The 15,973-nt window shown below is 36.0% G+C and overlaps 2 protein-coding genes and 1 non-coding gene across 3 annotated transcripts; all 3 read left to right on the top strand.

The window, feature by feature from the left end:
* Window positions 1-1,676: 1,676 nt before the first annotated feature.
* LOC133857244 (L-ascorbate oxidase-like) lies at window positions 1,677-4,536 on the top strand. The gene is made up of 5 exons (XM_062292438.1): window positions 1,677-2,100; window positions 2,212-2,304; window positions 2,427-2,639; window positions 2,729-2,908; window positions 3,004-4,536. Exons 1-5 carry the CDS (start codon window positions 1,843-1,845, stop codon window positions 3,958-3,960), a joined length of 1,701 nt encoding a protein of 566 aa, XP_062148422.1. The 5' UTR covers window positions 1,677-1,842; the 3' UTR covers window positions 3,961-4,536.
* A 128-nt stretch (window positions 4,537-4,664) lies between these two features.
* Window positions 4,665-12,419, top strand: LOC133856788 (uncharacterized). Its single transcript, XM_062291836.1, has 5 exons — window positions 4,665-4,829; window positions 4,992-5,408; window positions 6,024-6,177; window positions 11,569-11,709; window positions 11,824-12,419. Exons 1-5 carry the CDS (start codon window positions 4,665-4,667, stop codon window positions 12,417-12,419), a joined length of 1,473 nt encoding a protein of 490 aa, XP_062147820.1.
* On the top strand, window positions 5,082-5,220 carry LOC133858193 (small nucleolar RNA Z247). Its single transcript, XR_009898471.1, has one exon. It is a non-coding gene; the product is annotated as a small nucleolar RNA Z247 (small nucleolar RNA).
* Window positions 12,420-15,973: the final 3,554 nt, after the last annotated feature.

Genomic DNA, 15,973 nt, shown 5'->3' with positions numbered 1-15,973 from the left:
AATTTAGTTTTTCTGTCCAACTACAACTTTAATTCAAACTGTAACTGCACATAAGAAAGAAATAATATTAAAAAAAATTAATTCTTATACTTATAAAAAAAAAATAAAAATTAATTTTTATTTTTTAGGCTCTTTATATTTAAAAATGAATTATGACTAATGTTAAATACAACATTGGCTAAAGAGGATGTTATATGATTCTTTTTTTCTTTTCTCTTTTTTTTTTTTTTTTTTTTTTTTTTTTTTTTTTTATCAAATTTTAGAGTAAATCCAAATGTAAAAAATCTATTAAAAATGCTCTAAGATCACGTTCCACCCATGGGCCGGAGGCAAGGCCGGTTAAAGGCCCCCACTTTTTATTTTTATTAATTTTTATAGTTTTTAAATTTAAATTTAAATTTTGATATTTGTGAAATATTTTTTTTTATCAAATTTTAGATTAAATCCAAATATAAAAAATCTACTAAAAATGCTCTAAGATTGCGTTCCACCCATCACCCATGGGCTGGAGGCAAGGCCGTCCAGAGGCCCTCACTTTTTATTTTTATTAATTTTATAGTTTTAAATTTAAATTTTGATATTTGTTATTTTTTTAATATATTTTATAGTTTATAAGTGAGATGTGACATGAAATATGATAAACAATAAAGAGGCCGGAGAAATTTCGAAGATGCTTCCACGTTTACTTTAGAAAAAGATAAAATAATAATAATAATAATAATAAAAACAACGTGGTTTGAGAATAATTCCACATGACTCTTTCTTATTTTACGAAAGCACAAGCTTTCTTGTACGAAATTAACGCAATATTAGAAGGAGTCAACGAAATTCATAAAAAAAAAAAAATTAAATTAAATTAAATTAAATCATATAGGAAAATGTTAGAACTCGTTCAAGTGTTTTTTGAAAATATTTTTATATTGACATGAGATTTTGTTTTAAAGATAGAAAAACTATAACTTGATTTCTCTATTATATTTTTATTAAAATATATATATATATATATATATATATATATATATATATATATATATATATATATATATATATTTTTGATGTGTCTACACAAGATAGGGATGTGAGATTTAAACTAATAACTTTCGCTTCTTGAGACGTGGTCTTCAGTCGATTAAACTACTCCTTCAATGCTAAAAATACATAATATAATATTAGCAATTTAGCATAGAAAGATCATCATAATTAAAAAAAAAAAAAAAAAAAAAAAAAAAAAAAAAAAATTAAAAGAAGTTCTAATATTTCACAAATGGCTATGTTAATGGATAAGTTGATTCTCGTATTTATTAATTGTTTTTGAAAAAGACCCATGTAGGTCATGTCACATCAAATACGGACCCTGATGTTGTACCAGCCTGTTTAATGAAAAAGAGAAATAACTCCACCATAACAATTGTTTAGATGTTATGCGGGAATGTAGATATGGGTTGAACTGTTGAAGGATCCCACCACATGGATCCAACTGTTGTGTCTACAGTTGTGTGCACAAACCGTTGAAAGTCAACAAAAGAAGCTCACTGTGGGAAGAGAAACCCCCAAGTAATTTCGGACTTTGTCCAATGGTGGCTTTGGTCAAGTCTAAGATAAGATGAAAGACGTTGTCCAGCCCCCAGTGGTTGACGGAAACTTCCATCCATATATATACAGACATAGAGATGTTGTATGGGACAGAGAAGTTACAATAAGCGGAGGCAGAGGTTGAATAAGGCAGAGATCAGAGAAAAACCTCCTTCAGCCCCTTTAAGCTCATTAGTCAAGACTTTTTTTGAGCTCTCACTTGATTAGCACGACCAATAAATTGTTGAAATATTGCAATACAGAAGAATTATGTTGAAGCTGCTGGCTTTGTGTCTCTTAACTTCTTTGATGTATGTTCAAATTGCTGACGCCAGAATTCGGTATTACAAATGGGAGGTAAAGTATGAGTACAAGTCCCCAGATTGCTATAAGAAGCTAGCTATCACCATCAATGGCGGAACTCCAGGACCCACAATCTTGGCGCAGAAAGGCGACACCGTCATTGTTGAGGTCAAGAACAACCTTATGCTAGAGAACCTTGCAATCCATTGGCATGGAATCCGACAGGTAAATACAGCTCAAGTTCCATTTTCCTTCTCGAACCAGATTCGATATCTTTGTATTCATGTATTATATACTTTACTTCAACGCATAATTCTTTTGTTTGATTTGCTGCAGATTGGATCACCTTGGAGTGATGGAACAGAGGGGGTGACCCAATGTCCAATATTTCCTGGAGATACCTTCAAATACGAGTTTAAAGTTGATAGGGTAGGTGTTGTAGTAGCCTAGAGCCGCTGCAATTGGCTCTGTTTTTCCATATTTGTTTGTTACTTTCAATGTCACAGTTTGTGTCTCTGTATCTCAATCTATATTTTGCTTATTATGCGCAGCCTGGGACTTACCTGTACCACGCGCACTATGGAATGCAAAGAGAAGCAGGGCTTTATGGATCAATCCGTGTATCACTTCCTGATGGAGAGAAAGAACCGTTTGCCTATGATTACGATCGGAGCATCATCCTTAACGATTGGTACCACAAAAGCACCTATGAACAAGCCACTGGATTGTCCTCCATTCCTTTTGTCTGGGTTGGGGAGCCTCAGGTAAATGGCACTGCTTCCACTATATCAATATGTGAGAAATTATATTGCTCTTACTTAGACTAATGGGTATTGCTTTTATCGATTTTCAGTCGCTTCTTATTCAAGGAAAAGGAAAATTCGACTGCTCTAGTGTACCCTCTTCATCCGGGCTTTGTAATGCATCCAATCCAGAATGCTCTCCTTATGTCATGACTGTAATCCCCGGGAAAACGTACCGACTAAGAGTCTCTAGCTTGACTGCTCTATCAGCCCTTAGCTTTCAAATAGAGGTAACTTTCATGAACACCATTGTCATACTTCAAAGTTTTCAGGATTAAAAAAATGGTGTTTTTAATGATATGTGTGTGGCTTTCTTCTTAAGCAGGGTCATAATATGACTGTGGTTGAGGCCGATGGGCACTATGTGGAGCCATTTGTGGTGGAAAATCTATTCATATACTCTGGAGAGACATATTCTGTCCTTATAAAAGCCGATCAAGAGCCTTCAAGAAATTATTGGATGACAACAAACGTGGTTAGCCGACTTCCTAATACCACAGCCGGTTTAGCCATTCTCAATTACTATCCAAATCATCCAAGGCGATCCCCTTCAACAGTTCCACCGGCCGGCCCCATGTGGAATGCCACCGCACCCAGATTGGCACAAAGTCAAGCCATTAAGGCTCGCCAAGGTTTCATATCCACCCCTCCAGCAATTTCAGACAGAGTCATCGTGTTTCTTAACACACAGAATCTCATCAATGGTTATACGCGTTGGTCCGTAAATAATGTCTCTTTCACCCTCCCCCATACACCTTACCTTGTTGCACTGAAGTACAACTTACGCCACGTGTTCAATCAGTCCCCACCACCTACAGGGTACGACTTTGTGAACTACAACATTGACAGCGTCCCTGCAAACAAGAATGCCACTTTGAGCGATGGCATTTATCGGCTACAGTTCAACACGACAGTGGATATTATACTGCAAAATGCAAAATCCATGAGCAATACCACCAGTGAGACACATCCATGGCATCTACACGGCCACGATTTTTGGGTCCTTGGCCACGGAACTGGCAAGTTTGACATATATAACGACCCAAAGAAATACAACTTAGTGAATCCAATCATGAAGAACACAGTGCCTGTTCATCCCTTAGGCTGGACTGCTTTGAGGTTTAAGGCAGATAATCCGGGTGTTTGGCTTTTCCATTGCCATATAGAGTCTCACTTCCACATGGGTATGGGAGTGGTGTTTGAAGAAGGGATAGAGAAGGTGGGAAATTTGCCTTCTTCTATTATGGGTTGCGGTGAGACCAAAGGATTGGGCAAGCCATAGATAATTAAGATGATATTTTCGGTGAACCTATATGCATTGGTTTACCACATACAGAACATCAATTAGAGAGCCATGGAGTGTCAATTTTCTGCAAGTATTCTTTTAATTTTTTGGGGAGTCGATCAGGCCAAGGCTCTACATTGCTTTTTCTTTCACTTAGAGGGGATTTTTGTGCTTTGGTTGAAAAATTGTGTTGACTTTATTAAGGACAATGAGGTTACTATCTTAAAATCTAAGTGACGTTACTACTATTGAGAATTGAATCTATTGGATGAGCCAAGTGACGTTACTGCCATTGAGAATTGAAGTTATTGGATGACCTTAAAAGCCAAGCCGTTTCTACTATTAATTGAGAATTGAAGTTATTGCATTGGGAAGCCTAGCTACTTCTACTGTTACTGTCTTGACATAATGTCCTAGCGAGAATATTGACAGCAATGTATATATTTCAATTACACATAAATGTTTTGTAAACTTTATACTTTTATTCTCTTTGTATTAATTATTGTAGTTTGTACCCAAGTATAAATATGAAGCTACACCCAAAGCATTTCTTGGGCTGTTTTATCACAACAATTTTGTGTGTCATTATATGGTATCAGAGCCACCAAGACTCATGTCGTCATTTTCATTCCACATGGCCTCCATTTCCAGCCCCACCTCCCTCACCACTCTCAATCATCAAACCAACCTTAAATTGTCTAATGACAATTATATGCTTTGGCAATATTTGTTGGCCTCATATCTTGAAGGACAGTATTGATAACTCCATTCCTTGTCCACCAAAGTTTATATCTTCTGCCACCATGTCTTCCACCACACCCACTGACTCACCTAATTTAGTTCCTAATCCCGATTACGAAGTCTGGGTTCGCCAAAACAAAATTATCTTCTGTGTCATTATCTCCATCATCTCGAAAGTCATTCTTGTCCATGTCATTGGTCTCCACACATCTTGTGATGTTTGGATTACCTTGGACAAAATGTTTGCCACTCAGTCCAAAGCACGCATGGTGCAAATTCGCTATTAGCTTGTTACCCTCAAGAAGGGTGCTTTATCTGTAGTTGATTATTTTCAAAAAGCTCAGAACTTGGCGCATACCTTAGTTGCCACTGATGAGCCTCTAAAGGAGTTTGAAACTATCTCCTACATCTTAGCTGGATTGAGCACGGATTATGATCCTTTGGTGACTTTGATTACCACTCGTGTTGACCTTATCTCCATGGAAGACCTCTATGGGCATTTGCTGACCCATGAGCAGAGAATTGAAATTCACAATTCTGCTCTAGTTCTCTCTTCTTCAAGTGTCAATGTGGCTCAGCGTCACATCTACTCCTCCAGTAACAATACCCGTGGTTCACACAGTTCCCGTGAGACCTCTTATGCGGGTCGTGGCCGTGGACATGGCAAAGGACGTTCTCCTTCCCACAATCATTTCTCAAATTCTGTGACAACCCTTTCTTTTTAAAAATAAAAAATAAAAAATAAAAAAATATACAAACGGATCATCACAGTGACACGACTATTTGTCGCTTAGCCAACATATGACACATGCCCCATAACATGTACCTGATAATCAGAATTATATCTAACAGCGAAAATCATAATGATACCATCATAATTTCAGTGGAAAAGCACATCTAAAACATAATCTGTTGATTTTAGAAAAGAGTCATACACATGTCTATCTGTTTAAGGCTTAACATCATTACATCATATAACAAAAGAATGGCTTATACAAAAGAATACGTGACACCCACGTCACAAGCCATATACAAAATATACCAAAAGAGAGGACACCATAATCCATCCCATTACAACTGTCGCTGTGGGCCTCAGTGGTAATATCCCAGATATAACGCTACCAGATCGTCATCTAACTCCGGAGTACCTGCAATCAAATGAGTAGCATCTATATGGTTGTGGGGGTAGCCACATCCGTATAGGTGAAAGAATGAGTTCACCGTCTCAATACATAATACCGAGACCTCAATGATATTAAACTGACTGAATTTTTGCAAAGAACCAACTATTCTTTCTAGTTTTGCGTACGTTATAACAGCTACGCAACGGAGAACGTGTATTGGATACCTTTAGGAGTTCATTGTCTCCGCTTACTGTTGAGGCCTTGATTTGCACACAAGATTGGTTAAAGAACCGCCCAATGATCTATGAGGAAGTGTTTCAGGACTTTATGGAAAGCTATGATGAACCTGGTAAATTTTTATGAATTAGTTATTTATAAATTCATTTCATTTACTTTTCATTATTTATTTATTTAACTCAAACTTTTTCTATTGTAGATGGGCCTAAGAATCAACATTCTCATTCAATGACGACTGACACATCTTATTCCTAGAGGAAGGTTATCATTTTTTGACTTGTCATTATATTTATATTACAATGTAATTGCTTAGTTTGTCAATTTTTTAAGTTTATAATATTTATTGTTGTTATCTTCACAGGATTTTGCTAGAAGACTGAATAGGATTCGTGTTATTATTTCGACAAGATTTTTTTATGTTGAGTGTGGACTTATGGACTATGAATAATTGGATATGGTTTGATAATTGATGGGTGTGGGTGTGTGAACTTATGGACTATGGATTATTTGAATATGGTTTGATTTTTTGATGTTGTGAATCAAACCATATTGTGAGTGTGGGTGTGTGGACTTGTGGACTATGAACTATTTGAATATGGTTTGATTTTTTGATATTGTGAATGTAGGGGTCCAAGAGGTGTGTTGATAGTTGACTTGTGTTTTGAATATGGTGTGTTGTTTCTAATTACAAGATTTGTAATTTTGTATTTTAAACTAGGCAATAGCCTAATTTAACAAATTGCATAATAGAAAACTAGTAAAAAAAAAAAAGGTTCAAAACAAAACAGGTCCAATAGCTAAAAAAAAAAAAAAAAAAAAGGTCCAGATTACTGGTTGGCGGAGGCGGTTAGCAATTTTTGCTAACCGCCCAGCCGGTTACAATTACCGGTTTTGTCCAAAAACCGGTAACCGTAACCGGCTTTTCACCCATACTTTAACTCATGCTTTCAATGTAAATTCATAAACAATTTAACACATCAATTCATCAATCAACATTTGCATAATTTAAATCCCAACAACAGCAAGTAATCAAACTCTTCAAATCCATTCAAATCACACTTTCCAGTCACACATCATTTCTCATAAACATCATTGATATTTCAACATAATTGAAACTATTTAACACATCCAAAACATATTGTCAACATATTGTCGGTTCGGTAATAAAATCATATATCATTTGCAAATCTATTAAATACATAAAAGTACATTTTCTCAGTGAGTAGAATATTCATCTTGGCTGCACGGATTTTGGCTCAACGACCTCTTATACACCACCTTGCAATATATCACTGTGGAATAATACATTGCACTATTTAACACTTTAAATAATTAACATCCTAATTAGCATTTGAATTGCTCAAGGATAAACCGTTGGAAAACCCACAATATTTTAAGGGTTCCAAACGTCTACCCATAAATCCTATACACTAACTAAAACTCAAACAATATTAACCCGAAGTATTTACTATGGTTTAGATATTAAAATCACTATTTAACTATTTACTCATATTATTACTTACTAACTTGCAATTAATTTCATTAACCCATAAATTATTTCCACCAACACTTATATACTAACATCAACCCTAAAATTATACTCACTAATCTTTTTATAATAATTACAAACTTATTAACTTAAATCATTAACACATTTAAAATAACATTATCCGTAAAATTAAATTCACTAATCTTTTTATAAAACCCATAGCTAATTTGAGATTAATCATCACAATAACCACAATTAATCCCTAAATTAACAATCTAGGTTTAAAACATTTAAAAACCCCAAATTAATTTCACCCATCAAATTAGGATTTCCAATCTTAAATTATAATTTATAAAACACTACCCTAAACACAATATTATTAACCCAATAGCACTTACTAAGGGTTAATCACATAAAAACACCATCAAAATCAAATACCAAAAAGTTAGGATTTGAGAAAACTCACCAAAAATTTCACCAAACCAAAACCCATAGTTTGGGTAGCTTCAAACAAGTTCCAAGTAACCCATTTTAAGATTTTAATCCAAAAAACTCAAGAACACGAGTTTAGTGTTTTTCCTCAAAACGATTAGTAGAAACGTAGATCGGGCTTTATAGATCACGTTACCAAAGACGAATTTGAGTTTGGACGGTTAGATATCCGTAAATCATAGTTTTTGATGAAAAACTAAAGAGGGAAAGAGAGTCTCTTTTTTATTTTATTTTATTTTTTCATTAGGAAGGGCCAGATGGCCCTTCCTTTCTTTTCTCATGTGAAGGGCCAGGCAACTTTTTTTTTTTTTTTTGGGATAATTGCACCATTGGTCTCTAAGGTATGCCATAATTACAAATCACTTCCTATGGTTTGAAAAGTTCATGGGAGGTCCTTATGGTAAACTATAATTACAAATCGATCATTAGAGTCAAATTCCATTAAATTTTTTAATAGATTCTGTTAAATGCCACGTCAGCACCACGTCAAACTAATAAGATGGCGACATGTGTCCATCTGAATAAAAAAATATAAATTTATTAAAAAAATAAATAAATAAACTTATTTTTTAAAAAAAAGAAAAAACAAAAAACAAAAATGGGGAGGGGTGGCCCAGCCACCCCTAGCCAATGGGGGTGGCCGTGACCTCCCCACAGGCTGGGGGTGGCTGCGTGCCACCCTCGGCCACCCCTCCCCATTTTTTGTTTTGTTTTGTTTTCTTTTCTTTTTAAATAAGTTTATTTATTTAATAAATTTATATTTTTTTATTCAGATGGACACGTGTCGCCATCTTATTGGTTTGACGTGGCGCTGACATGACATTTAACAGAATGGGTAATTACCTTTTCCCCCTATCAACTACCAGTCATTGTCAACATGCCCCCATGAACTGACACTTTGACAAAAAAAGAGCATCAAACTACCATCTTCACACACTTTGGCCCATTCTGTTAGGGAATTCCGTTAACTTGGATGGAATATGCCATTTTTTAGGGTTAACTTTGGTTTAAAGACCAAAATGCCCCTAAAGTAATTAATAAAAAATATTAAAATTAATATATTTTTTAAAAAAGAAAAACAAAAAAAACCAAATCTAAGGGGGTGGCTGCCGGGGTGGGAGCCACCCCCTTTGGTGGAGGGGGTAGCGCGCGAACCACCCCCAGAGGTGGCGCGCGGCCACCTTGGGTCTTTTCTAGGGTGGCTGGAGCCACCTTTAGGGGTGGCTCGTGGGCCACCCCGGAAGCTGGGTAGCCGCGCGGCCACCCTAGAAAAGACCCTTGGGTGGCCGTGCGGCCACCCCTTAGGTTGGGGGTGGCTCGCAGGCCACCCGGCCACCTCAGGGGTGGCTGCCGCCACCCCTTTCCTTCAGTTTTTCTTTTTCTTTTTCTTTTTTAATAAGATGATGGCATTTAAGTCATTTTTGAAATTGAGTGAGGGCATTTAAGTCTTTGCATGAATTAGACTGACGGAAGGGGCCAAAATGTGTAAAGATGGTAGTTTGATGCTCTTTTTTGGTCGAAGTGTCAGTTTATGGGGGCATGTTGACAATGGCTGGTAGTTGATGGGGGAAAAAGGTAATTACCCCTTAACAGAATCTGTCAAAATTTTTAATGGAATTTGACTTCAGAGATCGATTTGTAATTATAGTTTACCACAAGGACCTCTCATGAACTTTTCAAACCATAGGGAGTGATTTGTAATTATGGTATACCTAGGGACCAATGGTGCAATTATCTTTTTTTTTTTAATTATTATTATTATTATTATTATATTTCTTTTTCTTTTCTTATTTCATTTTTTTAATTTTATTTTCTAATTCTTTTTTATTTTATTTCTATTTTCTAATCCTTTTTCTTTTCTCTCTTCTGATTCTTTTTCTTTTCTTTGGACTTTAACAATATTCTCTTGCATTTTATTTTCTTGGTTACCATTTACAAATTTATAGGATAGAAATAAAACATTTTGTTTTATTTTATCACACCAAATAGAATTATTTTTGTTTAAACCTAATAAACTCATTAAATATTTTCTTGGACATTACATCCCTCTCTCATAAAAATTTCGTATTCGAAATTTGGACATTAATTGTTTTACGCACATACGAGCATGCATTCTATATTAGAAACACTCATGCAAGTATGCGTTTTACATTGGATACTTATGCGAAAATGGTATGATGTAATAATCATAGCCGAATTTATTCGCTAAAATAGGGAATCACTCCCGCATTTAATGATGAAGCACTCATGTGACATCCTCAACATCGTGATTTCACCACAGAATTCTCACTAACAGAATGATTTTTAGTGTTTTCTTACAAATTGTTACTCGTTTTGCACCACTTCATAGGTCAATTTTTTCATTGAATACAAAGAAGCGGATCACAAGAAAAAGGTCGCAAACACTTTCTCAACAGAGGAATACGAGGAAATGTCATGGATGTTCGCTAAAATTAGAAGACATAATGACCAATTACACAATGGATTTTTGTTTAGCACTAAAGACAACCCAATATATCCTAAATTGAGCACATTCATATTGCCAAAACGTACATGTTTCGCATTGATGACACCTTGCGACACAAGATCACCAATTCGAACACAGATTTGTGACGATATTTATTTGCATAGCTTCTGCCATCACTACACTTTGAACATCCACTTGAACAAGTGCAAGCTTCACTTGAATCATGCACCAATTCAAAGCTTGCTAGTCGTTTCACACCAACTTCAAGCCAAATGCAATGGCGTTCCACATTCGCGCCCGTACAATTCTACAAACTGTGCTATACTAGTAGTTGTAAGCTACTATGGCAAGCAGACATAACTAATGGCAGGTATCGTGACTGACTCTATGAAATCCCACATGCACAACTTATGCATATCCTCGAGTGTCTAAACAGATCTCTTGGATTTGTCGTCCGCTTGCAGATAGTGAGTAGTGCTAAAACTCAGCAACTCATCTTAGAACCTCGAGGTGAACTGTGGGTCACAGTCCAACATAATGGAAACTGGCAATCCATCAAAAGTGCAAATTGTTGTGCCATAATTCCACATGCACTACAAAGTCAATCTCGCCTTCATGAGATTTCCTATTTCGTTCATCAACCACGACATTGGCTCAAGCTGCATGACCAAACATCTTGCCACCAAGATCTTCCAGCACGGCAAGTCATCATCGTTATCTTATGTTTCCGTCTCTCAATATAGAAGTGCATCAAGACTTGGGTGATAAGTGTGAATTCCAAACACTTCACCAGACGTAGCTTACAAAATAGTATAGCATAAACAATTGCTACCAACTCCGAATCATAAGTGGGATAGTGCTACTCATGATCCACAGTTGATGCTAAGTGGGTTTTTCACATCAAGCGTAAGGCCGACGGTAGTATTGAGTGCTAATAAACTCGCTTGGTTGCAAAAGATTTCATCAACAAGAAGGTGTTGATTATTTTGAGACATATAGTCCTGTTGTAAAACCTATTACTATTCGTACTGTGCTCTCTTTGGCTGTTTCTGCAGGTTGGTACATAAAGCAAGTTGATGAGAGTAATGCTTTCCTCCATGGTCATCTGCAAGAGACAGTCTACATGTCTCAACCTCCTGGCTTTGTTAATCCCATGTATCATGATGCGGTGTACCTTCTCAAGAAGGCCTTGTATGGTCTTAAACAAGCTCTCCAAGCTTGGTATCATATGTTGAGCTCTTATCTTTTGGAGTTGAGGTTCTAAGGTTCGACATTTGATAGCTCCTTATTCATTTTTAAATTTGCTTCAGTCTCTATTTTAGCTTTGGTGTACGTGGATGACTTAATACTCACTGGGTCCAATTTGGGTGCTATTAATGACCTCATTCATACTTTCTCTTGTCATTTTCCCATGAAGGATTTAGGAGAACTTAATTTTTTTCTTGGCATCTCAATTGCCCGTGTTACAGATGGACTCCATTTGTCCCAATCACGGTATATATCTGATCTATTAGCTCACACAAACATGCCAAACGCCAAGCCTATTACTTCTCCCATGGCGGCCACCACGTCTCTCAGTCAATTTTCAGGCTTTACCTTCCGTGATGTTACACTTTATCGTAGTACTGTGGGAGCGTTACAATATCTCTCTCTCACGTGCCCCGAAATTGCTTTTGTTGTCAATAAAGTTTCTCAATTTATGCATGCTCCACGTGATACTCATTGGTTTGCTGTCAAACGAATTTTGAGGTTCTTAAAATCCACCATTGATCACGGGTTACTAATCAAGAAGTGTTCATCCACTCAACTATTTGCTTATTCTGATGCGGATTGGGCCGGATGTCCTAATGATCACAAATTCACATCTGGCTATTGTGTTTTTATGGGTTCCAATCTTCTATCATGAAGCTCTAAGAAGCAACCTGCTGTCTCTTGATCTTCCACTGAAGCTGAATAAAAAGCTGTCGCAAATGCCGTTGCTGAGCTCATATGGATTCAATCACTATTTCGAGAACTTGGTATATTTCTCTCATCTGCTCCTATTTTGATTTGTTACAACATTGGGGCTAAGTATCTCTCATCTAACCCCGCATTTCACTCATGTACTAAGCACATCGTAATTGACTACCACTTTGTGAGAGAAAGTGTGGCATCTAAAACTCTTATGGTGAAATTTTTATCTATCAAATATCAAGTTGCTAATATTTTAACAAAACCTTTGGTGCCTCATCGATTCAATCAACTCAAGACCAATCTCAACATGTGGCCTCCAACGTTGCGATCGCGGGGGCGTATTAAGGACAATGATGTTACTATCTTAAAATCCAAATGACATTACTGCTATTGAGAATTGAAGCTATTGGATGAGCCAAGTGACGTTACTACGATTGAGAATTGAAGTTATTGGATAACCTTAAAAGCCAAGTTGTTTCTACCGTTATTGAGAATTGAAGTTATTGCATTGGGAAGCCTAGCCACTTCTACCATTACTATCTTGACATAATGTTCTAGGTGCAATGAATCTAGTTCACATCCTAGCTATGCGAGAATATTGACAGCAATGTATATTTCAATTACACATAAATGTTTTGTAACCTTTGTACGTTTTATTCTCTTTGTATTAATTATTGTAGTTTGTACCCACGTATAAATATGAAGCTACACCCAAAGTATTCCTTCGGCTGTTTTATCACAACAATTTTGTGTCATTATAGACGTGAGATAAAGGTGAAAAAAGAAAGTCTAACTGTTTGGGATTCACTTTCAAAACAATATGGTCATCTCTCTCTCTCTCTCTCTCTCTCTCTCTCATGTTTTGATTAAAGTTTGTAGATGCAACAAGAAATAGAGGTTTCAACTACGAAATGCTTAGTGACGATACAAAAGCCCATAAAAACAACCACTCATAAAGCGGTTAAAGGATTATACTTGTCAATAATATTTTTTTAGTCGCCGGATTTGGACTAAAATTATGGCTGAGTGTTCCATATTGAATGTTCCTTTGGATTGGGAGAATATTGAAGATTGGGGTTTAAATGTTCTGCTTGGTAAAGGTATTCGGGCTTGCTTGGGAAGTTTGTGTTTTAGGATTACAGTCTACAATTTATGGAGGCAGAGGAATGATCTTCTGCACAACAACACCCTACGTACAGAAGAAGCTATTCTGGCTTGTATAAGATGGGAAGTCTGTGCTAGAATCTTGGCCAAAGGGCATTTCAAGAATCTCAACCGAAGCATGTCCATTGTACAGAGTTGGAACTTGTATATGTTGATGTAGTTCTCTGTTCTGTTTCTGAAGATTTTGGGCAGTCCTGCTGCCTTGCTGTAGTTCTTTGTTGCAGTGGGTTGAGTAGTAGTGTTGCTGTTATTAGTGTGTTGTGTGTTTGATTTGTATGTTCTAGATTTCTGCAGAATTTGGCCAGTTTGTTGGTGTTTTGGTTTGCTGTCTTGCTGTTTGTGGTGAGGCAGCAGGGGTTGTTGGTGGTTGTATATGCTTGATTTAGCCTTTGTTAGTTGTAATTTGTTTGGGATTGTGTTCCAGTCTTTACTGGAGTGTGTAGTGTTTGTTGTTCAAAGAAAGGTTCTATTCATAAAAAAAATAAAAATAAAAATAAAAATAAAAATCTATTGACCAAAAAGTTCTTTTTTTGGATGAATAATATAATATTCTTCATGCCAACACAAAGTTTACATAAAAAATACTCAAGCAAGAGGAATCCCCGATTGTAACAACTCAAACTTCCTTTTAATAGGTAAAGTCCAACACGTAAAATATTTAGTTGAAATTGGGTTAATATGTGAATTAATGGAGCCAGGATTTGAACTTATAATCTCTGCTTTGATACCATGTTAAATCACCATTTGTCCCAAAAGTTAAATTAATAGAAAGAGATGAATTTAATCATTTAATTTATATTCTAATGCTTACAAAAATAACAAAATTATAGACTATTCCCAATCTACTAAGAAAGCAAAAAAAAAAAAAAAAAAAAAAAAAAAAAAAAAAAAAAAACCCCTCTTATTCACATAATCATAATAGAAACCTATACAATACAGAAGAAACAAAGAGGCAAAAGCACAAAGAAATCCTTCAGCAGAGAACCACATGCAGCTTGAACTTAGATAAACCCCAGCCAGACTCAATCAAAGCAGCTGCCACTAAACCAAAAAACTCAGAGGAATGTCCCAATTTTCACAAAGCTTTACATTTGTTTTAAAGTACTTAAACTTCTCTTTTCCTTTTCCCACAACCCAAGTACTTACCCCCTAACAAATATGGTGAACAATTTGTTCAGTACTCAATCTATTGCCAAATTTCGCACTATTTCTATGTCTCCAAATGTTATGAACAGTAGCTCCCCAATCCAGCTTGCACACAACACCATTAAGACTTTTACCCTTCCAAACCTTCAACCCTTCCCTCACAACCTCATCCTAGCTAGTAGAAAAGGAATTCAAAGAAATTTTTTTCAACACTTCTCTCGAAATTCATTTACTAAAACCACATTCAAAAAACAAATGCTCCCCCTAGTGACCAAAGTTCACGGCTAAATACTCGTAGCAATTGCATTGGTGGGAATGTCTCCCACCAAATGCAATACGCGGGAAGACCAATAGCAATCAAAAGTTGAGTTTGTAATTTTTGACAGGACTTACAAATCCGATACAAACCTAACACAAAATTAACTGGTTATGGTTAAGGCTAACCCGGTTTTTTGGTGACTTTTCCCTCGTTTTGCAGGAGTTTAGTCATCCAGTCCAACCGTCCAAAATGCTGCATCAACAACTATTATGATGATTTACACTAAAAGTTGCATCCTCTTCTAAAGGTTTTTCTTGGAACTAGGATAAGGTATTGCATGTGGTGCAAAAGTTTAAATTTGGACTACTAATTTTAAATGAACATTCTAAATTACAACATCTATAAGAAAGAGGGAATGATGGCTTGTAATTCAAGGGGTGGCCAAACTAATCCCTATGTGCAAAGGGGGTTGTTTGGCCACCCCAACAGCCACCGTTTGGTTTGCAAGCAACCTCTTCTTCCTTTCTCTCTCTTCTATGTGCTATCACAATTTAGGTCGTTCATTTTAAATGAATAATCCAGATTGGAGCTGCACGGGATCTCAATCCATTTTCTTCTAATAAGTGATAACATCTTAATTTCTTCCCCTTTTTTTTCTTTTTTTCCCCCCCTAGCTAAAGACTTCTTTCCTTATTTAGCAACCAAAAACACCGATGGATTGAATTATCTAGGAGGATGATGCTAATGAACTAAATTAAAAAAAAAAAATGTATGTGACTTGGATTTGATTCTATTTAAGTTAGATTGTTGCTAGGGCTGGTTATGTGGAAATTTTTAACACCATTTTTTTTCATCTTTTTTTTTTTAAAAAAAAAAAAAAAAAAAAAAAAGAACAAAAAAAAGAAGAAGAAAAGCTGAAGGTTTATAATCATCTAACA

This window comes from Alnus glutinosa, chromosome 14 (genome assembly GCF_958979055.1).
Source record: "Alnus glutinosa chromosome 14, dhAlnGlut1.1, whole genome shotgun sequence".
Lineage (NCBI taxonomy): Eukaryota > Viridiplantae > Streptophyta > Magnoliopsida > Fagales > Betulaceae > Alnus > Alnus glutinosa.
The sequence above is the reverse complement of the archived record's forward strand: the minus strand, read 5'-3'. Positions and strand labels throughout refer to the sequence as shown.